The 27,111-nt window shown below is 39.9% G+C and overlaps 3 protein-coding genes and 1 non-coding gene across 4 annotated transcripts in view; 2 read left to right on the forward strand and 2 right to left on the reverse strand.

Annotated features, from left to right (window-relative positions):
• rspry1 (ring finger and SPRY domain containing 1) overlaps window positions 1–8,567 on the forward strand; it is a 19,281-nt gene extending 10,714 nt beyond the window's left edge. The window contains exons 5-15 of the mRNA XM_046038034.1: window positions 669–795; window positions 1,966–2,024; window positions 3,114–3,180; window positions 3,441–3,572; window positions 3,722–3,837; window positions 4,060–4,203; window positions 4,287–4,398; window positions 4,671–4,773; window positions 4,929–5,081; window positions 5,847–5,951; window positions 6,124–8,567. Coding sequence (XP_045893990.1) covers window positions 669–795; window positions 1,966–2,024; window positions 3,114–3,180; window positions 3,441–3,572; window positions 3,722–3,837; window positions 4,060–4,203; window positions 4,287–4,398; window positions 4,671–4,773; window positions 4,929–5,081; window positions 5,847–5,951; window positions 6,124–6,220 — 1,215 coding nt within the window. The 3' untranslated portion in view covers window positions 6,221–8,567. The remainder of the gene's footprint in view (window positions 1–668; window positions 796–1,965; window positions 2,025–3,113; window positions 3,181–3,440; window positions 3,573–3,721; window positions 3,838–4,059; window positions 4,204–4,286; window positions 4,399–4,670; window positions 4,774–4,928; window positions 5,082–5,846; window positions 5,952–6,123) is intronic.
• A 652-nt stretch (window positions 8,568–9,219) lies between these two features.
• On the forward strand, window positions 9,220–13,049 carry LOC123962124 (ADP-ribosylation factor-like 2 binding protein). Its single transcript, XM_046038049.1, has 7 exons — window positions 9,220–9,343; window positions 9,669–9,738; window positions 10,120–10,181; window positions 10,822–10,928; window positions 11,372–11,457; window positions 11,719–11,815; window positions 12,116–13,049. Exons 1-7 carry the CDS (start codon window positions 9,325–9,327, stop codon window positions 12,209–12,211), a joined length of 537 nt encoding a protein of 178 aa, XP_045894005.1. The 5' UTR covers window positions 9,220–9,324; the 3' UTR covers window positions 12,212–13,049.
• A 1,021-nt stretch (window positions 13,050–14,070) lies between these two features.
• LOC123962122 (plasmolipin) lies at window positions 14,071–22,641 on the reverse strand. Its single transcript, XM_046038048.1, has 4 exons — window positions 22,477–22,641; window positions 16,756–16,929; window positions 15,991–16,107; window positions 14,071–15,196 (listed from the first exon to the last, which is right to left on the reverse strand). The coding sequence occupies exons 1-4, from the start codon at window positions 22,639–22,641 to the stop codon at window positions 15,089–15,091; spliced, it is 564 nt and encodes a 187-aa protein (XP_045894004.1). The 3' UTR covers window positions 14,071–15,088.
• A 1,281-nt stretch (window positions 22,642–23,922) lies between these two features.
• trnal-cag lies at window positions 23,923–24,005 on the reverse strand. The gene has a single exon. It is a non-coding gene; the product is annotated as a tRNA-Leu (tRNA).
• Window positions 24,006–27,111: the final 3,106 nt, after the last annotated feature.

Consider the following 27,111-nt stretch of genomic DNA (forward strand, 5'->3'; position numbering starts at 1 on the left):
TCTCTGGAGAGACCTGAAAATGGCTGTCCACCAACGTTTACCATCCAACCTGACAGAACTGGAGAGGATCTGCAAGGAGGAATGGCAGAGGATACCCAAATCCAGATGTGAAAAACTTGTTGCATCTTTCCCAAAATGACTCATGGCTGTATTAGATCAAAAGGGTGCTTCTACTAAATACTGAGCAAAGGGTCTGAATACTTATGACCATGTGATATTTCAGTTTTACTTTTTTAATAAATTTGCAAAAATTTCTACATTTCTGTTTTTTTTCTGTCAAGATGGGGTGCTGAGTGTACATTACTGAGAAATAAAATGAACTTTTTTGATTTTTGGAAAATGGCTGCAATGAAACAAAGAGTGAAAAATTTAAAGGGGTCTGAATACTTTAAGTACCCACTGTATTGTGGGTTTAAAATCTTAAATCTAAAGCCAGCCACACACACACACACACACACACACACACACACACATTCAAGCAGCAGTTACAAAAAGGATACATCTGCGCTTGTAACACTCCTTGCCTGCAGGTGGCGCCAGTTTCATAAATGCAGAAGGTATTCCTTTCCTAGTCATCTCCATCGTCTTCAACTTTGTAAATATTTGTTGTGTAAACTGTGTGTTTATGTGGCCTTCATTAGAATAACCGCTCCATCTCTTCTCTCCAGGATGCTCTTCAGAAACTCTCTGACATGTTGAGTCTGAGTGCAGCTGTAGCACGACAGGATGCTCTATGCCCTGCTAAACACAGAAACACCACAGCTGTCCTGGGATGCCTGGCAGAGAAACTGGCTGGTACAGTCCACATTCACTCACTCTGTGTTGTTAATCCTGTTTTTCTCGTCACTGCTTCCATTGGCAGTAACTTTCCCTCGATTCATATAAGCACAAAAATAAATCAAATAAACTCCTTAATAAAGTCCTTCTGATGAAGTTGCACCATTACTTGGTCAGGTGTTGGTGCTGGTGTAGATGCAGTCCTCTAAGGCTACTGCTTGTGGGTTTATCCCTTTCTTGCGCAGCACTGAAGACTTTTAGTCTACGCCCACTTACTATGTGGACCCTATATTGGTCTCACTTTTGACCGGACAATAGGCTTTCAAAATCAGCTTTGTTTTCTGCTAATTAAAGGAACCAGAGGGGCCCACAGCATACAGGGCTACGTCTATACGTAGAATCTGGAGTTACGAAACGTAGGTAACATTCTGTTTGTATAGGCTTCGCCCTGTAAGGCTAGTGTGATAAGGATGAAGCCGATTGTAGTCTGTATTCCACTGGGGCAGTACATCATGTGCGCACAGATGGTACAGAGACCGAGACATATGATTGTTACGCACTGTTACAGTCCAGCAGAGAGCAGAGTAGAGAAAACGACTCTGCATGCAGCGAGTACTTCTAGACAGCACGCAGTTAAAACACAAAATAACAATCACTGACAAAACATAGACATAATTAGAGACATCCCACCTATAGAAGCGAATGAAAGAGAGGCGGAGTTAATAGACAGTATGGTTATAATTATAGTAAGAATACGTTCTCTTTCAAAAGGAAATGGGAGATTAAACTTTAAAATCTAGGAATTCACATTATAGATATACCAGATACCCTAGTTTTTTCAAACTAATCTTGTTACTACTTAACCAGAGTAGTAGTACCATTCATGGTTTGCTTTTTTGCAGTTGGTATATTTAATGGTTAGATTACACTAGCTTAGCTCAGTCCCTCGACGTTCTTGGAATCAACAAGCAGCTCCTCCCAGTCATCAAATGAAATTCAACAGAAAGGTGAAGAAAGTTGACTTATTATATTCTTTTGTTCTTGTCGTTTCATTATAATGCCCAAGAAACACCATCTTAGGACTTAATGTAGTTTTTATTATTGATGATCAAAAATAATTTCCCATAAATCATTATTTTGGTTACACAGACAGTTTTTTTTTTTTTTTTTCTCTCGTGTTTTTTTTAGGTCCGGCCAGTATTGGATTGTTGAGTCCTGGAACCCTTGAGTACCTTCTGGAGAGCCTGGTGAGCAAACACGCACTCTCACACACTCTTGTTGTGGCAGTATGCATGCCCATCTTAATTTTGTGGAACGACATAACATTACATTGCTTGGTTTTAATTCATGGCAGGTTATCAATGAATGTTGCGTTGGGGGGGGGGGGTCCATCACCTTTTTTGTGATACCTCAACAACCAAGCTACTTTTTTGTTTACCGAAAACATAAAAACAATATGTTTGTATCCTGCTACATGCTATCCACCCCTTTTTTACCCTTCCATTTTAAATCCATTCCTCACATACTTACAACAATGTGTAACATTTGCCAATGAATCTACCTGGCTGGTTAGGTGAATTCTGTAGTTATCCTATCCAGCAATTATTGACCTTAGTGGTAATGGATGAAAAGATTGGATGAGATGCTGACTGTGTAAATGCAGCATTAAGACGTCCGTATGCTTCGAATTAACAGAAGGTGCGACGTCCAACCATGTCAGTCAGACAGGTTCAAATTCCAAACTTCCAAATTCAAAAAGGCATTTTGAAAAAGATTTATTGTCCAATGTGTTGTTGGACATCAAACATTGGACATTGCTTTGTCAGAGCTATAAGGAAGTCAGTTATAAGGAAGTGTTTCATACTAATCTGACAAAAAGAAACAAACATTTGCAGCTGCTTCTCTTAAAAAATGTTCAGTGTTGCCTTTTACTATGAAGTAGTTGCATCAAGTGTTGCGGAGGACTTTTGGAAAATGTATAAGTGAAATCCTTTTATTTTATTGTACATAACTGTCAGTGACTTAAGTCATGCTAACAGATGCATGTAACAGGTGAATGTTAATAGTGAAGGTTGTGCAGTAAATAAAGTGAAGTCATTGTGAAACCATGACACGGCTGTCACTCACAACACTCTCAACCACCTTTTGTTTCATCTAACATCTGTCAATGTAAGCATGCTCACTCTTGACTAATAACAGAAGGCGTCATTACACGAGAGCATGTGCATTGGTATTGGATGTTTTCATAAAAGAAAATGTTTTTGTCTGGGTCAAAACAATAATCTGAAAAAGAGCACAAACTGACGACTACTTCTTTTGTGTCAATCTCCGTCCAGAGCTCTGAGGCCCACCCTACTGTCATGCTATTTGCTCTCATCGCTTTGGAGAAGTTCTCCCAGACCAGTAGGTTCCTTCACTGCATTTTAATGTTATTAAATATTCATGATAAGACAGGTGAAAATTATTGACTTCCTTATCAGAGGAATGAGCTAAGAAGCTACCATTGCCCTGACAGCAGGCATGTAAAATATTAATATTATGTTACATGTTAAAACTCTTAACAGAAACTCTCCATTTCTGGCTTTACAAGTATTTGTAGTCCTCACCATCCTATTTTTTTGGCTGTTTAAACACACATGCCTGGTGCATCTTCTCACCCTCAGGTGAGAACAAACTGACGGTGTCTGAGTCATGTATCAGCAATCGACTCGCTGTCCTGGAGTCGTGGGCAGAGCATCCTGACTACCTGAAGAGGCAGGTCGGATTCTGCTCACAGTGGAGCCTTGACAACCTGTGTGAGTAGCCCCATTATTATTTTTTTTAACTTTGTGTGTTCTCACGTGCTGAGGAGACAGGGCCACAACAGCCTCTTTAATTAGGTTTTTGTGCGTGTGTCACTGAAGAAAGAAATGTGAAAATCTTTTCTCTGTTGTCCTTTGTCCAGTCCTAAAGGAAGGTCGTCAGTTCACCTACGAGAAGGTCAACCTCGCCAGTATCAATGCCATGCTCAACAGCAACGATGTCAGCGAGTACCTCAAGATCTCCCCTTCTGGACTAGAGGTTAGTGTGTGTGTGTGTGTGTGTGTGTGTGTGTGCGCGCGCGCGTGTGCGTGCAGTCAATGACAATAGACACAGTGGCAGAATTCATAGGTATAGTTGTGATCAGTAACAGACTGTAACATTTAAAAATAATGAGTTCCCCAACATTGAGATTTTAATACTTTAATCTTGTGTACATATGAAGTCTGAATGTGTTCTCTCTCTTTTTGCTTCCCTCCTCAGGCACGATGTGATGCCTCATCCTTTGAGAGCGTGCGTTGTACATTCTGCGTGGATACGGGCGTTTGGTACTACGAGGTGACTGTCATCACATCAGGCGTGATGCAAATCGGATGGGCCACCAAGGACAGCAAGTTCCTCAACCATGTACTCACCTTCAATGTCTGTTTACTGTGCAGCTTTACTGTTTTTCTGCAGTCGCACAAGTTAACATTTTGTGTGTGTTACAGGAAGGTTATGGGATAGGAGACGACGAATACTCATGTGCGTATGATGGCTGCAGGCAGCTCATCTGGTACAACGCTCGCAGTAAACCTCACTCTCACCCCTGCTGGAAAGAGGGTATGCACCGCACACAGTTATGACTTCAGACTACTATTTTTCATACACTTTGTCAGTTGTGGTTTTAACAGTAGAAGCAAGGCAACACCACGCTTTAAATGTCAGACTCATTTGTTCAGACATTGCATTATTGTTTTTAGTGTCTCTGGAGGGTTTTGTGAATTTAGCACCCACACGCTGCTCCCATCGGCGGCATTCAGGCTCTGATTTACCTCCCACGTGGAGTGATAAATAAATAACTTTATTCCGCTGTGTGTGTGTGTCCTGTTTAGGAGATGCCATCGGCTTCCTGTTGGACCTCAGCAAGAAGCAGATGATCTTCTATCTGAATGGACATCAGCTTCCACCAGAGAAACAGGTCTTCTCCTCCGCCACGTGAGTCCATACGCACTCCCTCATTCACTTCCTTTCTCTCTGTTCTTCCCTTCTCTTTCCTTCCTTCCTTCTTTCCTGTGCGTGTGCTTCTTCTTTCTTCTGTCCGTCTTTCTTCAAATAACCCCCTTTCTTTCCATCGCCTCTGTGTCTGTCAGGTCCGGTTTCTTTGCGGCAGCCAGCTTTATGTCATACCAGCAGTGTGAGTTTAACTTTGGGGCCAAGCCTTTCCGTCACCCACCTTCCGTCAAGTTCAGCACCTTCAACGACTTCGCTTCACTGCTGCCCAGTGAAAAGATCATCCTACCCAGGTGAGAAATGAAGCTGGTCCTTAGTGATTTTTATGTGTCTAAAATGGACTACTCGCAGAGAATCTAGGAAAGCAGCATGTAATCTGTTGTCTTACCCAACCATGCTCTGACTAGTGAATCATTTGTTTGCACACAGTGTCCAGCACGTAGGAATTGCATGGTTAAACCATGACTCATTTATTCATTGGCAACAATAAAGCAACTCTTTAGACTTTGTAAATGTAAGGATTAAAGGACTTTATTAACACTCGTTAGATGCAGAGATATGAGCAGAACAATATCTGTACAGGAAATGGTATATATAACATCTTTGGGAAACCTAAAATGTTCAGAAACTCAACTCTATCGCAATCCTGTGCATAAAACATTATGACTGAGAATATTACCAGTGTTGACTCAGCACTTCTCAGACACAGTGTTAACACAAACTGAACTATTACAATCTTGACAAAGAAGGGAATTATTGCAAAGTTGTTTGCAGTTGTTATTTAAACAAACAGAACACTAGCTTGGAAATGTGTTTACTCGCACCACAGTTTGTGCTTTATTTTGAATATGCAATTAAGGCAAACTAGAGGACCAACAGTGGAATAATAAACAAAAAAATATTTTTGGCCAGCTGCCCCACAGCAGATGTGTACTATATACACACACAGGGAACAAAGGAATTTTAGATTCATAAATGAGCATAATCAAATTAAGAGGTCATGTTGCTCAAGTTGCTTTAAACGGAAACATTTATCTGCTTTTGTATGTGTTTCCCAGACATCGGCGTCTGGCCTTACTAAAGCAGGTCAGCATCAGAGACAACTGCTGCACGCTGTGTTGTGACGTCATGGCTGACACGGAGCTGCGGCCCTGTGGACATGGGTATGTGTGCATGTGGTGTGAACAAACAATTTGGAAATTGAAAATCCCAAAGATATGTTAGCTTAAAAGTATTTGGATATAATTTCTTTGAGAGCAGCTTGTCTTAGTAAATCAGAGCATTGTTAATTGATAATAAAATCTTCCTTTATGTTTTCCCCCCATCTTCTTCCAGCGGTATGTGTATGGAATGTGCCTTACAGTTAGAGACGTGCCCCCTGTGCCGCCAGGACATCCAGAACCGCGTCAGACTCATTGCACATATCTCCTGACACACTTCCAGCCACTCATCCAATAAGGGGAGAGACACAAGCCCTACAGCTCCCTCCTCCTCCACTCATCCCCTTTCACCCAACAGGGCTGAGAGGACGGCTCCACAATGTTGCGATAATACCATAACTGGGAGGACTTTTGGTAAAAGGAGGCGACGGTGGAGAGAGGAATTAGAAGAGGGGAATTTACCACAGCTGGATCCCCAGTTTTCCCTCATTTACCTACATCTCCTCTTTTGTATCCTTCTGACAACTCACCGCAGAAGCAACGATCGTCAACTTTCTACTAACCGTGTGTTTTTCAGACAAAAGGAGCAGGAGCGAGGAGCAGAAACAATTTAACCAGATTACAAACAAAACCAACCTCTCATCTGCAAGCCCCTGCGTAGCGTTATCAGACATCCTTTCTGTGATAGGAGGATCCCACTGCGCTTTCAGCCCAGAGCCTACTACTATTTAATCCCATCACCATCATGCACACGTCTGCAGATCTGAAAGGGCTGGTTGGCAGAAAAGAACACAGCCTTAAGTCCAGTTTAAAAACCATGGTACAGATAAATTTGAGATAGATCTTTGAATATACATATGCTAGTTATGATGTTCTTAAGGTAGCATTTTTATTCTCTTTTCTCAAGGTTCTACCAACACCTATCCTTTTGTCAGCTTCACTGTCTGTACTGATTGATCGCCCACTACCAGAGTTTTCCATTGGGGGGAAAAAAAAGTCACCTTTGGGTAAAATATCAGATTTTGGTCTTGGTGTCAAAAAGCTAGAATTAGTCCTAGCGTTCAATTTTTGATTCGGTTTACAAAATCAAATCAGCTGTTACACAACAGAGAACGTTAATGACATAATTCATGTTTTATAATCAGTAAACCAACGAAATGCTAATTGATTCTCAGCACAGCTGACCCTGCTGCTTTTTGTGCTTTATCGTCTTTGCTCAGATGTTGATATTTCCTCAGTCTTGGTCATGTATGTAACAACTGCAACAAATTGTAACAGTTACTGCTTAGGCTGCTTGCACACACATGCTGACAGCTAATCTTTTTAATTTGGAACCAAGTCCCCACCCCGCCCGCCAGTTATAAGTGGAAATGTTTGAAGAGCAAGTGAGGCACAAGTGTACAATTTGAATTTCCACTGTATGGATTTATTGGTTATTGTTTGATTGGTGCTAAGAATTTGGCAACAACTTGTGATGCAGCTCCACTGTGAGTCAGACTCATTTGAGGGGCAGCAAATAAAGTAAATGTCTTAATTTTTGTTTGTGATGACAAACACGTGCGTCTGTATTAGGGCGACTATTTTCAATCCACAAGATGTAATTTAATTTTGTGTTGTAAATGATGGTGAACACAGATGTAGAAATGTGGTTGAGAGGTACAACATGTTTTGTTGATTGACAGTGTTGTTTTGACCGATAAATTGTTTAAATCAATGTTTTTTTCCTTTTTATCAGTATATTACTTAATATCCCAGCGTCATTTTGAAGATGTTGTCTTTTTTTGGTCTGATTTGGTGGTGAAATACTTGACATAAATGAGAAAAGAAACTACCCACAGCACAGTGACATGTCTTAAAGAGTGTGTGCTTCACTACAGAAGAAAACATGAATTTATATTTTACTTGGTACAAATCACAGCACTCTTGGTGGGATTTCTTGCTTATAGGACTGATCTTGTCAAAACAAGTTTGTCAGGAAGTGTATCTTCAGACTTGAGTATAATGTGGTTTCCCCTCTTTGTGCTTTATATAACAGCACATCTCGCTGCTCTCATCTTGCCGTTTCTCCGTCTGTCTCCCACTGTCTCTTTCTGTCCGTCCTTTACTTGAAGTCTCTCTGGGTTGATTTATATTTATATTTTGGAAACACGTGACGAAACGAACATGAGAGAGATTGTGATTCAGGACAAATTCTAATAGTACATTTTAAAAAAAATCAATGACATTTCAAATGGTCACACTGAATAATTTCAAATTTATTTTGGTCATTGTTTATGAAAGATTTACTACTCAAGATTGCATGGACGGGATCTGTAAAATCATTCAGACTATACTGGAATGATTTCTAAAAGATTACATGCATCTCTCATTGTGACAAAAGACTGGTCTGGTCACTGTTTACTAGCTCGTATTTCCTGGAGCACCTTATACATACAGGGGAGATAAATTATACAGTTGTCTCTATGGTTGGAGATGAAGTTCAGGATTGTAAAGAATAAATTGTGAGCTGTATTTAAAACATCTATAAAGGAATTTCCCCCCAGTTCCCAAAGATGTGATAGATTGAAGAACTGTTGTTTCTTGGATTGTGATATTTGTAATAAATGTATGTTCATGTGATTTTTTTTTTTTTTTTTTTTTTGTATGACTGAGTGGTGTTTATTTACACTTAGAATCAAATTTTGATGATGGTGATGATAATCTGGTTATTTAATACTGCCTTTCCAGTTATTACATAAACACTTGGCCTTAGTGTGTGATTCAGATTTTTTCTTTGTTGTCCTCAATGGAGGAATTTTTTTCTCTCAGATTTTACCTAAAAGGGCAACCTTCAGCATAGATTGTACACATGTCTACACATATTACACAGAAGTGGCATCGTGCATTTGTGAATTTAACGCTGTTATAGCGCAAGGTACCAAACTCTTCCCAAAACTCCGTTTATTGTCCTGTACCTGAAGCCGTCAACAATTTCTGCTGCCTGACAATTGATGGAGATGCGGGGGTGAGAGGTGGAGAGTACGGTATGTGTCGATGTGCAGAACTTAATATACATTTATCTACACATTAATCCTTGAAATAACAGTGGATCACAACCAAGGTAGATACCGGTACTTAGACTTTGGTAGAATAATGACAGTAAAGATCTGGTAATAATTTTAATATTTACTTTTGAGTTTGAGTGAAACAGTACGGAAAGCATGTGGACTTCGTCTCAGTAAAAGTCAGTAAAAATGTGTAAATGGTCCACACCGCTGTTCTCAGGTAGGAACCTCCGTGCACAGATTTTGTTGTACCGGACGGGACGTACAGGCGCGCACACACGTTCGCCGTTTCCTAGGCAACAACATCCACGTTAAGGATTTATTTTAACAACATGGACATAAAGGGACGAAGTGAGTCATTTAAATAAATGTATCATTAACACATCTTAAGGAAGGTGTAAAGTAATACTTTTAGTTCGGAAAATATGAAATAAAACAAACTTTCGTATTTATTTAAAGCTGTGTTTAGCTAAGGTTAGCTAACATTGACTTAGTCAGCTAACGTTAGCATAGCATAGCTAACTAACGTTATTGCTCAGTAAGGACCAAAAATTGTTAGCTGCTGAACAGCTTTGTATCTGAATGGCAATAGTGCGTTTGGTGTGAAATTTGTATCAGTTAATGTTAGCTGTTTTGTTTAGCAGCTAATTTGACGTTCCCTCCCCTAATTCTCCAGATGTCCTGAGCTGTGGAGAAAATATCGTAGACATGGTTGACATGGAAGAAGAAAACTTTGCTATTTCCAGGTGGGTTTTCTCGACCTGCTTTTAAGCCATTTGAGCAAGTCTCAGGTCAGGTCTTGATTGCGGTAGGCACCAGTGTAAGTTAAGACATTAGCATTTGAACGTTTTCTATTTTGAGCTGTGTAAATATAGTGTTTTACTTTATGAGACTTGTGCTCTAAGTCACATGCAAAGGCGAAATCATTGAATGGTCAAGCTATGTGATGATGGAATGCTTGTTTAGGATAAGATGGAACATTATTTATCTCAAGGGAAATAGTTGTGCTGCACAAAGTAGGAAAGACTGCCGACATAAAGAGTACAAATATAAATTATCAATAACGTGCAAATCCAATATATACACAATGGAAAAATTATCTTTATTTCTTGTTTATCTCCCTCCAGTTCCTCGGCTGCAGACGCTGCTTTTGATGCTGTTATTGGCTGCATAGAGGACATCATCATGGGTAGGACTAGTGGTGTTACACTCTCTCTCTCTCTCTCTCTCTCTCTCTCTCTCTCTGTGTGTGTGTGTGTGTGTATATATATATATATATATATATATCGAGTTTCAATCATAATTGTGAAAGATGAATTCAGCAACCTGACTGCACGAAGCGGTTGTCATTGTATATAGAGCCACTGAAGTGGCTTTGGAGACATTATATAAATTGCTTTAACCAATTCAGTCTTGTCTTTTTTATGTTCTGTGAGAGAAATGTTTACAAATTACTTTGAGTCAAAGACATGTACACTTGTCGAGTAAGGCAAGTTTAGTTGTACAGCAACTTTGAACTTTGAAGGCAATTCATAGTGCTTTATAGGACATAAAAGGCATTCAGAAAAGAAACGCATGGCAATATAGAAGGACAAATTAAAGGGAATTACTGTATGGAATATATATTAGAGATGCCAACATTTGCTGCTACAATATACTTATTCTGTGTGGGCATGGTGAAAATGTGTACAGAGGTGAAGCATTTCCACATTTCTGTTATATGGCCAGTACACTAAGCCAGCTGAAGACATATTGTAGAAATCCTCAGTGTTTCACCAGTTAATGGTGAAGATATGTGATGTTCTACATGTCCATTACTTTTCTTTTAGAGGAGGAGTTCCAGCAGCTTCAGAAGAGCTTCTTGGACAAACACTACCTGGAGTTTGATGACTCTGACGAGAACAAGCTCAGCTACACACCCATCTTTAATGCATATGTGAGTTGCTGGGCATCTTGCTCTGGCCAAATGTAACTCCCATATCTGTCTTTAAGGAATATGAGATACAATTATGTAATTTATGTAACTCTCTCTAATAGACAGTTACAGAAAAATGACACTTATATATTACCTTGTCTGTAATTTCAACCTATAGCTCTATCAAAGATTATGACTTTTTACTGATAGTCTGTATTAGTCTGGTATGTAGGCTAAGGCGTATGTAGGCTGGGGTGGTGATGGAGCAGTGGATAAGACACATGCCTTTGGTGTGAAAGACTCAGGTTCAAATCCACCGTGAGACACCAATGTGTACTTGTTGAGCAAGATACTTAACCCTATGTCATATATAGCAATTGTAAGTCGCTTTGGAAAAATGCGTCAGCTAAAATTAATTTAAATGAATAAAAAGACCAAATTAATAACAACACTGTATTGTATAGGTTGACCTGCTGGAGAAACACCTGGAGCAGCAGCTGATGGAGAAGATCCCCGGCTTTACCATGAATGCTTTCACAGAGCTGCTCGTGTAAGATGTGACATTACAACTCTCCTCTAAGGCCATTTTGTCCTGGCTGTTTCCCTCTCACTACAACTCAGCCTCTGTATTTCAGTTGGAGACATATCAATAGTGACATTGAAAGCAAACACTCAACTCACACAGTAATTTGTTTGCTGCACCTGTTGCTCCCAAGATTATTTTATATTATTTTACCGCGGCCCACTAGGTGGCACAAATGTACACTGTATATGTGATGCACTTCACTAAGTGTCTCTCTTCCATCTGCAGGCAACACAAAGAGGAGGTACCAGATGACATCTTTGACATGCTGCTGACGTTCACTGACTTCATGGCCTTCAAGGAGATGTTTCTGGCATACAGAGCTGTGAGTTTTCTGCGAGCTGGAGAGCATCTTTAAACCCCTTTGTCACTGCGAATCCCAACAAGAGATTTTCAAAGTCATCACATTAGGGTTTTCTGTTTTTGTTTTCCTGTATGCATACTGACAGTTGGTGCCATAGGCTATAATTGTAAACAGATCTTTTTATTACTCTAAGCATGAGCCTGCGTTTAAGCACATTTGAATCTTGACAGATTTATGTGGGTTAATTACTGATAAGCAGTTAGGACCCCTGCTTGTAATGCTTTGCTTTAATACCACCTGTATGAATCTGTGTGTTTCTAGGAGATAGAGGGCCGGGGCCTGGACCTGAGTCAAGGACTGGTGATCACATCTCTGGTCCCCACAGGGTCCAAACTAACACACACCAAATCGCAGTGACACACACACACAGTCCAAACACTTGAAATGCCTCCTCCTCCATGTGTTTGTAAAATTTTGTCTGTGGGCCTTCAGAAAGTTGTTAGCTTGATTTGTGAGTGTTGTACCCTGATGGTGAGCTGCTGGAAAGATCCACATAAACATACAGTCTGTGCACAAATAGCCCCTAACAGGAAATTCTTAATATATTCATTCCTCTGTGTTTTAAATGGTGGATGGGATGGAAGAGCCTCTTTGTAGTTAAAGAGTGATGGTTTTGGCTTCTTTCTGCTCCCCAACCACTGGATGTAATGACTGCTTAAAATATTCAAATGTGTTTAACTAGAGTTTGCAGGTGAAAGGCATAATCCTGATTGTACAACCATCCTCTTATTCTAGTATATATTTATTAAGATTTGGCATTTATTAGTTCCGCCTGGTTGGGAAGTAGGAACCCCAAATTTTGGTGCTGGTACTAGACTTGTGTGTTTCAGGTCATCCTCTTGGTTCCCATGTTCCCCTGGCAAGCAGGGGCAGAAACCCTTTGATGTGAATGTTTGAATCTGCTCTCTTTGCCTAGTATGTTTTTTCATAAGAAATGACTACAGCAGAACTGAAGTTTTAAATTATTTGGTCAGTTTGCAAACTGTGCCTGTGAAAGTGATTTTTAATGTTTATAGTAATTGTGTGTCTGCAATTTAGAAATATGATATACAGTATAGTTTTCAGTAGTTCAACGTGTTTTCTACTTGTCTTAACATGACAGCTGTAAAAGTATATTTATGTTACTGGTGAAATATTTTTGATGTCACATTTGTTAGTAACAACATCTTTTAATATAACACAGGTCAAGCCTTAAGTGGACATCACTCATTGCTTTATTTGTGCACGGTTGAGCCCCAGCACTCCCCACAGTGAGTTTCACTAGTGTTCAAATTCTTGGTACAAAAAGACACAACATATTTTATAAAGGCACATAAAACAGGAGTTGAGCATGGTGTCATATAAATCAAAGACATTTGTTACACATTTGTAAGTCCTTAGTGGAAGATGCAGAAACCCTGCATCTTCTAACATACTTCAGTAAATGTGATCAAAACAGTCAATTTTTCCATTAGGGTTGCACAATATGGTTAAAAAAAATCACATTGCAATTATTTCGACAGATATGACAATTTGCAATATGATTCACGATTAGTGGAAATGATGGTTTTTGCATCACAATTTTTCATTTTTACTGACAAAACTATTAAAATCATGAAGATGTGACATTTTTGGGGTCTGTACCAAACAAACGAAATTTGTAGGGCAGGGCATCTCTGAAGCACTGCAGTACTCCATTATAATGCTGTTTTGTCACACAGTTAGTTACTGCGATGTGGATATTGCACTTGGCCATATTGCGATTTCGATAATATTTGTATTAATTGAGCAGCCCTGCACATTTTTTTAATTTATTGTAAGTGCTTTGTCTTGGCCTGTTGCCCTGGGAATTACGAGTTTGTATGTGAGCCTGGATATTCAGAGGAGGAAATGAAGATGGATTTCTGCAGGGCACAATTACTGTGGACACAGTCGTTCTTCACACCTGCAGTGCCACGTTAGGTTATTAGATCCTAAAATGAACATGAAGTACACAAAACAGGCATCAAGCAGGTTATGACATGCTACAGGCTTATCACTACAATACTCACCAGCCTAACCAACGCTCTATAAACAACAAAAATACTAAACAAAGATGATGTTTCTTCATGTTTGTCCTTGATAGATGACACAGTGTAGTGCTCCACACTGGAAGGAAGTCTTTGGTCAGGCTGTCAAGTTTGGAGCCAGAAGTTCTTGCAACCGGCATGTTTAATGTAGTCTTCCATCCTCTGAAACCCCTCATTCACACAGGGTCGGAAACATTTTACACTTCATGGTGCGAATGTGCTGTTTGCGGCAATGATGTATCATGGACACAACTTTGGAGCAGTTTAGAATATTTCAAACTAATGTCATCAAAATTGTTATAAAACATTTATATATTTAGCAATTTTTTATTATTAGGATTTGTTAGAGTGTCAGAGTAAGACAAATAACTGCACTTACACTGGCTAAGAAATATTCTTAGTCTGCCACACAGCAACGTTTTTTTGTACTAACGTGTTAATTTGTGAGCTTTCGAGGGGATTTTTTGTCTTTGGAAAGAGACAGCTTAGCTGTTTCCCCTTGTGTCTTCATGCTGAGCTAAGCAAATCAGCTGCTGCCAGTAGTTCCATTGTTGTTTTAACAGACATCAGAGTGGTATCGATCTGTCTAACTCATGGCAAGAAAGTGAGTTTTGGTAATTTCCTGAAATGTTGAACTATTGTTTTAAGTGCAGTGAGGCATCTTATGTGTATTTTAAATACAAGCTGGAGGTGTTAGTAACTACGTTATGCTCTGAATATCATGATATAATTATTCATAATGCACGTATGAAGCCCACTAATTCCATATAAACAATGCCCCTGGTATTACCAAGAATTTATTTGTTGATTTACAATAGTATTATTCAGTGTATTATTTTAGGAAGGCCTGAATTTGGGGCCTTAGTGCAGTCCCCCAGAGCCCCTTAAAAGTAATATTGTGTTGTAGAGACAAACATTTTATGTGGCTAACCCAGTACTGATACACCTACTATTAGCATAATGTGAAGGTAAAGGTCCAGGGTGTTTGAATTAAAAGTAACTATAGATATGTTATTGGGAATCCTGGGGTTAAGTTAAGGTCAGGGTTTGGGTTACCAGAGTCAGCAGTCATGTGACACTGTTGAGAGTTGAGTATCAACACTGGACAATCCAAATAACTGAATTATCTTGAAGGAAAGAAAACATGAGGAGTCTTTTTCCAGGATCAGCTTCACAGGTTTGAGGCCTAGGTTGGCACTGTACTGGTGGCGGCGTTTCCTCCATCTCCCCTCCAGTCCAAATAGGAGAAGAAAGCACTGGCACCGTACGCCACGGTCACCAAGGCACCAAAGAACTGAACAGACAGAGAGGCATCAACAGGAAGTCAAAAGAGAGAAAATTACACCTCTTCAGTGACTTCAGGAAGCAGAGCAAATGTTTCAAATCTTCAACAGCTGACATAAATAAAAGTTTAAATTGTCATCTTTAAATGCCTGGTTCTCGTGATAGCTTTAACAAAGCCCTTATCTGCTGTTATCCATGGGAAATGCTAATTATTCCTAAGTGGTGTGCCTCAGAGGCAGTAAAATGCAACTGATAAGAGTCTATGCCAGGACAAGGGCTGTGGCCTGTGTGTGAAATCATGCGCTAAATTGTACCATAGCTATAAACCAGCATAGACCTTAACCTGTCACATAAAGACACATTACTTTTCTATCTGCTGCCATACATCCTCACTCTTTCTCTATGTCTTAAAACCTTTTTTAGTGGTTGTTGTTGAACATTGACTTCTTTGAAAAGCAGGGGAAGAGTGGAGTGCCAGCTTTGGTCCAAAGTTAACTTGTATTAAAAACTCTGCCAAGCACATGATATGCTTCCCTCACCCTTCATCTGCCACTCTCACATCCTCAAGTTCCGGGTGTGTGTAGGCTACCTGCCACAGCCTGATAAGTAAACACGCTATCAGAAGCACACCTAGCCAAACAGTGATGTCAGTGAGAGGAAAAGGAAAATGTACAAAATGTGCCAGGGGTTGAAACAGTATTGTTTCTTGTCACAAGTATTTGCCTTTGCAGGGTGATCTCAGAGGGTTATTGTGCATATTTAACCACATGTTTGTGTTTGAGTTAGTGGTGTCAGGTGTCTTACAGCAGCGGCTGCCATATGTCCGTAGAAATAGTTGTGGTAGAAGGGCCGCACTGACGCTGCGTTTGCCAGGAAGGCGGTCAGATAGAGGACTGTGGCCCCGCCATTATACGCCATCACCTAGCAAAAGAGCAGAAACATTAGCCACATTTCCTCAGAGCTGCTCGTATCACTCCTGGTGTGCCCTTTCATTTATTGTTTATTTATATGTTTATTGTATCTTTCTATTGCACTCTTGCTAACCTTTTCTCTATTGTTTACAATCCAGCTTTCCTAAATCTTACCTCCATTCTCATTTCATAACCTACTTTGCTGTCCTATTTTGTCAGCCTCTATGCATTTGATCAAACTTCAAATTATCTTCGATCCATGACAATAACACTTGAATCTAAATCCTGTTGCCTTCTTCTTGTTTATTTTAAAGGACCTGGTTCAACATATTTTCTGCCAAAATTAGAACAGTTTTGGAGATTTCACGTGACAGATCTAATTTGTGCATACCCTGGAATAAACAATAATTTTTGAATAGCAGTAAAGCAACATTTCATGACTTCCTGAATTGAACTTCCTCTTCCTCTGTCCCTCTCTGTTCTGGTTGTGTAGACTCACCATTTGAAAGCTGTTTCTACTGTGAGCAAAACAAAATATGGACCCCAAGAAGACTAGCTGCGCTTTAAGCCATAGCTAATGGAGATTTTGACAAATAAGTCTTAAAACCTTTCTTTCATTACACTTCACTTTTCCCTTTTCTCCTCCTCTCCTCCCTACCGTCAGGGGCCAGGGTACAGCGGCGAGTTTTCGCTGGGCGCCGAAGAGGATCATGAAGAAGAGGATGGTGGTGAGGATCCACAAAGTGACGGCCACAAACATCACCCAGCCATACGCTGGCAGCAATGTATAGGGGGCGCTGGTTATCAACGCCCACTGGAGCAGACCCAGAACCTACAGGCGTGAGAGAGAGAAAACAAGAAGGAGAGAGAGATGAAGTGGGGCAGCGACTTAAACCTGCTGAAAGTACAATAAGTTAACTGTTAATATATGAAAAGTATTTAGTTCTAAACATTAATATATAATTAGTAACTAAATTGTGAGTAAATGAAACCACATTTGAGACATTGGCTGCCTGCAGTTCACACAACCGCATGCTAATGCAAATGTTAAAGGAAAGAAATCTATCTCAGACAGTGCAGCGAACTGTGAACACAAAACGGGTATATTCCTAAGTTCATATGGCTAGCATGTTAGCAAACAGAAGGTACATTTCAAACATTTCCCTTGCAAATGTTAGACAACATCTTTTCAGCCCAAATATTCAAGAAAGTCAACAGCAACTTCAGCCTATAATGAGTGTTTTGGGTGTGTGTTTGTGTACAGTTACACAGGCTTTCACTTGTTCCAGTGTGAATGAACCAATATATAAACACAACAGTGACACATCACCTTACACCTTAATATGGATAACATGTTAGCACTCAGTTGTGTATTTACATAAAGGCTTACAGCAGAAACAGAGCAACATTTGCATTTTTTTTGGAATCATGTTTCTGGCAAGTCCAATATTCACTCTCTATTGGCTCTACTTTTGTATCCACTGTCTCCTGAGGAAAATATCTGTTTCTTTCCCAGTCATTTGGTGCTGGGTACGTAGCGTACAGTGGGTTTTTAGAGCTTTATAGCAAAAACTGCAGAATTGTTTGATGTTTTATTAGTTCAACGTCTTGTGTTTTAACACAAGGTTATTTGATCGACTGTTAATATAAAATGTTGATTGTTTCAGATTAAAGTACAAAATGCCATGCTGTACAGAGGGTAACATGTCTCAACTCTCAGCACTTCCTCTTCCTCTTTTTCTTCAAAGTATTATATATTTTGCCATGAAGAAAAGGGACTGGATGACACATGGACTGTTGGTTGAGATGAGTCCCCCCCCACTGCACTCTAAAGCGCTTTCAGTTTCTATGACAAAGCGCTGTATAAAGTGTAATGCATTAATGGACTGTACTGCACTGAAAAGTCCCTGTGATAATGTGCATCTGAATACTAACTCCCGCACAAGGACTGAAGATGTAAAGACTGAATATTACACTTTGAGGTGGACAGGCAGTCTCTGGGACTCTCAACATAATACAATGCAGTTATGTCTGAGATTTAAGCCTGAAAGTCACCATATAGGTTCTTTAAAACAAAGATGTCATCCAGACAAAAACCAGGTCCCCCAACTTTGCCTCTGCATCTCTGCTTCTGTCCCGCGAGACAGGACATGAAAGGGCAGTCTATTATGTAAGCAGAGCTCGTGTTTCACTTTTTACACACCTGATACACACATGCACACACTAGGAGTGTTGACCTTTACAAAGAACCTATCTTCACAAAGACTTCTGAACCACAGAACAGCACATAACATTAACTTCCTGACTGAAACTGGTAAATGTTACAGTGGTCCACTGCGGGAGTCAAGTTTGTTGTCTAACTTTGTTCATTTCCATTGCATGTTTGATATCACTACACTGCCAGGGCACTAAGGATTATAAGACAATTACTAGTGCAGGAGGGAACCTAATTGAAACGTATGTATCTCACCTCAAGTTAAACCATGTACTCTAAAACAAGTTCCGGTATTTATATATTATGCAGATGTGTTTTATAATGCAGTATGCATGTGGCCGGTAATTTATTAACAATGCATAGGGAAAATGAAAACTGATGTTGCCATATGCACACACACAAACACACATAGTCTGCAACACGATACTAAATGGCTCAGTCCAATTCTTGACGTTACGTAAGGTGACATTTAGCGATTTTTATATCAATAATCCTTCTAGGAAACATCTCACTCTGTTCTCGTCTTTGTCTTAAATGTTGACATGGCAAAAGACCCACACACACACAGAAGTCCACAAAAAGTGCATCTACACTTCTACTGTTTGCAATGTAGCAGAAGGTGCTGGGACTTAAGTGCCTTGTTCAAGGATACACCACAGACTGTATGGGACACACTGACTGCAGGATTCACATTTCATTGGTTTTAGCTCATAAGTCAAAGTAAGCAGTGGCAGAGTCTCTAATCAGTAATTTCATATTAACAATGGATCAAAATGTGTAATGTAAAAAGTGAATCAGCTCTACAGAGAAGATTACTGTCTTTCAACTCATTGTTTCGATTTTTTACGTCCCGCAACTTCACTGTTTTAATTTAATCTCATTGTACTCATCAGTGCTGTTTCCATTCACAGCTGTTTTCAGGAAGCTGTTTTCAGTAAAACAAAAAGCTCTAAAAACTCACTATACTACACTACCTGCCAATCATCAAACGGCAGGTTGGTGAACACTGCACTACATTTAGCAGCTAAAGAGCCAGATATTTTTCTCAAGAGTTGATAGAGACCAAAAACAGATCCAGAAGAGGTTATTGGAATATCGGACTTAACATTTGTCAAGTGACCCATGACTCCAAATAAATGCTAAGGTTGCTCCATGTCTGCTGGATGTGTTAATACGCAACAGTTTGCTTACACTCTTGCCATGTTATAAGATGATAAAATGTCAGTGTTCAGTTTTAACAGCTTTAACATCAAAAAGTAGAGCTTAAAATTCTAAAATTCATAAACATCAGTTAAAACGAATTAAATATAGTTTTTTTTGAAACACCTACTTTAAACTTACTCTATTTTACCATTGTGTTCACAACTTATTAAGCAACATTATGTATTTTATGTATTATGTATTTTTCTTATCTAAATAACAAGGATCATTTTGATGGTACACTGACCTGTAATAAGGTGAATGCTCTGTCATTGCCAATCGGGGCTCCCTACACTAGATACTGCACTATATCATTGGAATCCCACGTAGGACATTTGTCACGACAACAGTGTTATGATTTACTGCACCAATGCGATTCTTCAGCAAGCAAACTAAAAGAAGCAGCAAAAAGTATAATATACAATGTAAGTTCTTTGGAAAAAAAATAGCTTGTTATTCTCAGTATATCATGGCAGAGGCTGAAAGAGACCGAAGAAGATGTCAGAGGAAGCGAGGAAGAAAATAAAGAGAGTGACCGAGCAAGAAACCGGACAAGAGTAAATATCAGACTGGCTTTTACTTGTTGTTGTGAGCTAAAACAGCCAAAAGGATGCAGGACACATGCCGGGTTAGCTTTCTTACTGTTGGACTAGCAAGTAATAACTTATTGACTTGCTTGCTATGTCTTGTGTTGTAGCACTTGCTTGATGTTTGGCTGTTAGTAAAGTTGCTGACTCAAGCAAAAACTTAGCTAGAGGTTTCACAGACAGAGGTTGAGCCGCTAGCTGTAAATCACGAGTTGATGTTACCAGACTTGCCTTGAGTACACACATCGGTAACGATACTATAAGTGCTCTTGTGTCAGTTGCTGTCTAGCTTTGTTAGCTAGCTTGCCACCCAAGTTTCAAGCAACATTGTGCTGCTGCAGGAGGAGAGCGGTTTTGAGCCGGAGCAGGGAGAGCGGGCAACGTAAGGCACACTTGATGTTTGGCTGTGCTAGCAAAGTTGGCAACTTGCTAGTTTTTGATCATAAGTAATCTAATCATAACAAATGCCTGTTTACAGCAGTGAACTGCACTCTGAAACAGTAGAGGCGCCAAAAAAAATCACATCTTACATATTGTTGCTTTAAGCTTTGGACATTATAAGTATATCCATTTAAACATAGCAAGACTTATATAATATTATGACACGTCATTGCACCAACTATCAATAAGTTAACTCATATTAGCCAACTAACAATTGTCTAACGCTAGTACTCTAAACTCTAAATGAAGGTGTATAGACAGGGCTCCTGTGTTACACAGGAACAACATGTAAGGAAAGTCTGTTTACCTGAACACAAACACACCTTAATGTTACCAGAAACAGTCATTATGTGATGAGATTGCTGTTTTTTCATAAATATTTGGGCAGAAAAGATGTCGTCTTTTACTTGTCATTTGTAAACAAAATGTTGAACTACCAGAGCTGATAACCTTTTCAGTACAAAAATACTAAATGTTACTAAAATAACATCAAAAACCAATAAAGCTGACAACTCATGAAGCATAAAGAGGTGAAAAATGATTAACAGTCAGATTATATACAGAGTACTAATGGGATGGTCAGAGGAGTGTGACAGGAAGGAACAGGACCGTCGGGGACAAAGGTCTCTTGCAGGCAGGCACGTGTCTTCTGTGTGGACACAGCTCCATACAAATAGTAAGTCAGTGGCATGTATAGTGCACAAACCAAAGTTTGTTGACATGAATTCAACACTCCTGTGGCACCAGATAAAGAGTACACAATATCTTTTATCTATAGCTGCTGCGATGTTAGCTGTAACAGTTTATTGCACAATGTGGTTTGCCTTTGATTCATCCTCAATAACGACTGTAACAGGTTTTAAATTTAGCAAACTTGTATATTACTGATCCTAAATTACCCACAGTCTATCCACTCATTGGCTCTTCAATTTTAACATACTGATGCTGCTGTTACGTCAGAGTAAAATATGACACGCAGTTTTTATTTGTTGTCAGGCTTTTGGTATAAAATAGACTGTGTAAAAGTAGTGGATGTAGTCCATTGTTGCCCATTGATTTTTTGGAGACAGACGTGACCATATTTTGACGAGAAGGTGGACTTGGGATGGGATATGCATTGCTACACCTGACAGATCCACTTATCAAGGTAGCCACACCGTAAAGCATACCCTTCTTTTTTGTCTATTTTACTCTAAATGTGGCGATCGTTTACTAAATGAACATCATGACCATAAGACCATAAATTTGGCTTCACTTTTCAGACCAGGAGGTTCCCACTTGGTATAAAATCAGAACAAACCAACTTCTGTTTTTTTTCTATATTGTTTTATACTTAACAATGACATGAAAAGACCAAAACCAACAATGAATTTATCCTTTATAGTATTTCCTGTATAGCTAAAACCTGATATATCTTATTTCTCAGCACTATAGAGTTCCATTATTGTCAAAATCAAATAAAAACACATCAGTTAGCCACTGTGTTGTACATGTTCTATCAATAATATCTAGAGCACCAAATGTGTAGTGATCTGCAGCTGAAACTACTCCCAACAAATGCATCTACTTCTGTTTGAGTAATGTTTGCTAAAAACTACGGTGCCCATCTGTTTAAGAAAATTAATTAGCCTTTGTAAAAATGAAACTATATATTTTTGACCAGCTGTTTTTTTAAGATCTTCAATAGGAAAGCTGAGATGGGGGTATGTAAGTCCGAAAGCACTGGGAGACAGACTAACGCATTGTTGACGCTAAGAAAAATGTAGAATATCACCAGCCTTGTCCTTTAAGAATCTGTAAATGATTCCACTAATTGTTTCAGTCATAAACAGAATAGAAAAGAACAGCCTGCTGAGCAGAGTAGAACAGAAGATACGATTGTGGTGAACAGAGTTGAATAGAGTAAAAACAGAACAGCTCGGGGTCTGTTACATACTATTTCAGCTATCATGAGGATGGCCGTAATGCTTCGGATAAAGGACAGATCCATCATAGTGGTGACGTTAGCAGTCAGCCCTCGGAGGCTGTTGCCCCCCTGCTGAGAGCTCTGGGAGTTGGGGGGGCCGGTCTCTGTGGTAACCTTGGATGGGAAGTCTGCCATGAGCACGCAGCTTGTCTGAAGATGGACGTCTCAGAAACTGCCGTGACAGCAGGAACCTCCTTAAGGATGGGATTCAGTCTCAGAATAAACGTCTGTGATGAAGATTTTCCTCCTCCAGCAGTTTTCACTCCTCAAAGAGTACTTAAATGTTGGTATTCAGTAACCATTGATCTGCTGGTGGCAACAGCAAGACTAAATCTTCAATTTAAAGTTCAGTTCTGTCCAAAACACTAATAATAAATGAAACCCAAACCAAACATACAAAGGCTTGATGGTTAAAAAGAAAGAAAATAAAACAATGCAAAGAGTTAAAGAGGAGCCCTCCAGGGAAATCTCGAGGTTCAGATATCCGACAGTCACTCTCTCCACCTGCACTGACAGGTGCGTAATGGTGCTGTGTGAGTCTCTCTCTCTTTCTCTCTCCCTCCCACACACAGAGACACACACTGAGTATTTTGTCATCCTCTCTCTATCTGTCTCTCCCTCTTTTACAAGCTCTATATCCCCCACCTGGCTCCTCCCACTGGCCTCTCACCTGAGTAACCCATTGATGTGTTTGAGAAGTGGGAGGAGGGAAAAAAAACAAACAAAACAAACAAAAAGGATATAATCAGCAAGGCCCCATTGGTGTGGATTATTCTGTGTGTGCATATCTATCCTTCACATGTATCTTGGTAAGAATAAGGGGGTGATATAGTGCTGCACTGAGTTAAACAAATGACACATATGGCCTGATATGCAGTAAATGTTTAACTCAAAAACAAAATCCTACAAGCGACTGGTCTAAACCGTACGTAAGGATGATTTTTACATTTGAAGGGGGATCCAAAACTGATGAACACAGAGCAGAAAATGCTACTGGACTCTGGAGGTGGAAGCACTTTCGTCTCATATTAAACACTGGAAGTCCAAAATGAAAGAAGAAAGAAATATAAAATCGAAAATAAATGTAATCAAACAACCAATATTCACCCCATCACATTTATCACTAAGTATGTCATGAATAGGCCTATATGCATTAAAACATACATACAACAAACACACAAAATGGTGTGAAAGGAAAAAGCCAGGAAAAATATTGTCATTGTTTTACCATTATAACCCATTATAACTAATATTTTTTTGTTTTAAACTTTTATTTATTTATTTACTTATTTATTTATGAAGGTAGGCTACCTAATAATGGTTGTATGTACACATTCAAAATGTAATTTTCACTAAGATGGACAATAAAGTATTGAGAATTGTAATCACGATAATGTTTGATGGGGGAAAAGTTCTTGTCAGAAGTGGGATTCGAACCCACGCCTCCAGGGGAGACTGCGACCTGAACGCAGCGCCTTAGACCGCTCGGCCATCCTGACTCTAACTGTTTATATTTTTGGATTATTTGAATTGCATTTGAATAGAAAACAGTGCTCTTCTGTCAGAAGCTCGGTAGCAACAGCGGCTCAACTTCCTACGTGGCTCTCTTGCTACCTCTGCTGTGTTTTGTTTAGCGACTCATATGCTATATATATATATATGTATATATATGTATATATATATATATATGCTACCAGAATCAGAATGAGAAGGAGCTTTATTGCCAAGTAGTGTTTTACACATACGAGGAATTTGCTGTGATGATAAGGTGCTACACGTAGACAAACATACAGTCGACATAAATAAATAAATATGGAATGGAAGAACAACGTTGCAGATATATACATGTGCATTATTCTGGGTCTGTGCCGTGCAGAAGTAACGCAACGGAAGAGAATATTGTGTACATATAAATACATAAAATGACAACATAAAAATATACAACAACAAACAACAAAGATCAACAATCAACAACAAATATGTGCGACGTGCCAGGTCTGTGCACGACACGAGGTGAAACAGTATTTACATGTGCAGAGACATTTGTATCCATTGCAAGGGGGGAGTGTCAGTGGGGGACCCGGGCCTTGTTAATGAGGCTAGCTGCAGACGGGAAGAAGCTGTTTTTGTGGCGAGAGGTTTTGGTCCTGATGGACCGCAGCCTCCTGCCAGTGGGGAGAGTCTGAAACCGTTTGTGTGGAGGAGTCAGCTGCAATCTTTCCTGCATGCCTCAGAGTCCTTGAGGAGTACAGGTCCAGAAGAGAAGGAAGATTGCAGCCAATCAATCACCTTCTCTGCAGAGCGAATGATGCGCTGCAGCCTGCCCTTGTCCCTGGCAGTGGCAGCAGCGTACCAGATGGTGATGGAGGAGGTGAGCATTGACTCAATGATGGCGGTGTAGAAGTGCACCATCATTGTCTTTGGCAGGCTGAACTTCTTCAGCTGCCACAGGAAGTACATCCTCTGCTGGGCCTTCTTGGTGAGGGAGGTGATGTTCAGCTCCCACTTGAGGTCCTGGGAGATGATGGTGCCCAGGAAGCAGAAGGAGAACAGTGGTGACTGGGGAGTCACACAGGATGATGGGGGAGGGTGGGGCTGTGCTCTTTCTGAAGTCCACGACCATCTCCACTGTCTTCAGAGTGGTGGGACAACACAAGGCGTTCAAAGGACTTTGACGGGTCTGTGGTCGTTTAGTCCAGTGGTCCTTGTTTTCTTGGGGACAGGTATGATGGTGGAGGCTTTGAAGCAGGCTGGCACATGTCTCCAGTGAGGTGTTAAAAATGTCTGTAAACACCAGAGACAGCTGATCAGCACAGTGCTTCAGGGTGGATGGGGAGACAGAGTCCGGCCCAGATGCTTTGCGGGGTTTCTGCCTCCTGAAAAGACCGTTGACTTCCCTCTCTGTGATGGAGAGAGGAGGGGACTGGGTGGAGCTGGCCAGCTCTGAGGAGGGAGGGGAAGAAGTAGTGGACTGAGGCTGAAGCTGAGCGGAGGAGTCACAGGGGATGGTGTCCGATTGACTCTCAAAGCAGCAGTAGAACTGGTTCAGCTCATTTGCCAGGCGAGAATCGTTTATGGAGTGGGGGACTTTGGGTTTATAGTTTGTGATCTGTCTGAACCCCCTCCAGACAGAAGTGGCGTCATTTGCAGAGAACTGGTTTTTAGTCTCTCTGAGTACAGTCGTTTAGCTTCTCACACCTCCATGCTAAACCTGCACTTTAACGCCCTGCACCCGGCCCTGTCACCACTCGTAAATGCCTCCTTCTTTTTCAACATTAGCTGTCTGAGTTTAGCTGTAGACCAGGGTTTGTCATTGTTATAACTCACCCTGGTCTGTAGTGGAATGCAGCTGTCCTCACAGAAGCTGATGTAGGACGTCACAGCCTCTGTAAACTCATCCAGATTGTTGGTAGCAGTCCTGAAAACATCCCAGTCAGTGCAGAAACTGGAGGTCCTCAACAGCTTCACTAGTCCACTTCTTTGATGTCCTCACTACAGGTTTACAGAGCTTTAGTTTTTGCCTGTAAGCAGGAATCAGATGGACCATCACGTGATCAGAGTGTCCCAATGGACCAAACTTAAAAATTAATATTCCATATTAAGGTGGTGAGAATTATTTTAGAGCATTATAGCCTAAATTGTTATCATTATATTATAGAGCGAAGGTGGTCTACATTGTCATTGTTTAAATTATTTTAGAGTGTAAAGTTAGGATCACAATGTTAAAACTCTATAGCTCTTGTCATCATTTAAACAGTTATTTTATAGTGTAAAGTTAAGATCACAACACTGAAACTCTATATCTCTGAGAGTGTGTGGTCCTCTCTGTGTCTACTATTCCACAAAGTGAGGTTTTTGGTGAAAGTAGCATGATCAGGAGAGGGCAGGTCATCATTTTTGATCATTTTAGTATCCTTAATTAGTAGCAATCACTAATCACTCTTAATTCATCATTTTTAATCAATCATTTTATTATCTTTAATCAGTATTGATAAGTAATCTTTCTTAATTCATCATTTTTAATCAATCATTTTATTATCTTTAATCAGTATTGATAAGTAATCTTTCTTAATTCATCATTTTTAATCATTTTATTATCCTTAATTCGCATTAATCATTAATCATTAGTAGTTAGTTTATTAATTACCCTTACTTACTTCTTAATCTTTGAACATTTCCGAGATGTGTCTTATTTTCTACTTAGAAGTGCTGTAATCATGAATGCAGTAACAAGCTCACTGTGATTAAGATCCCTGAGTGGGAGCATTGACCGTAGACACTGAGACTGTGCATACCTTGTTCAACTGTTATCTACTGTAGATTTATGACAGCAGGAGAGGCTAGAGGTGTTCAAGATCTGCTGTGACAAGTGCATGCTTTGGTCTACTGATATCCACTGTTGTTATAACATGATGAACTGCAGAGGTGTCAGTCTACTGATATTAAGACTACATGTTTAATTACCAAGTAAGACTACATGCTTAATTACTGCTTGAAAGGGTTGATAGAGCCTGTGTGAACTTCAAGTGAACTTGCCCGTGGCCATTTGGTGAACTTGCTGACGAAGCATTTGCTGACTCTGCTCGGCAGGGTGGGTGAACTTCA

Source organism: Micropterus dolomieu, linkage group LG22, assembly GCF_021292245.1.
Source record: "Micropterus dolomieu isolate WLL.071019.BEF.003 ecotype Adirondacks linkage group LG22, ASM2129224v1, whole genome shotgun sequence".
NCBI classification, from domain to species: domain Eukaryota; kingdom Metazoa; phylum Chordata; class Actinopteri; order Centrarchiformes; family Centrarchidae; genus Micropterus; species Micropterus dolomieu.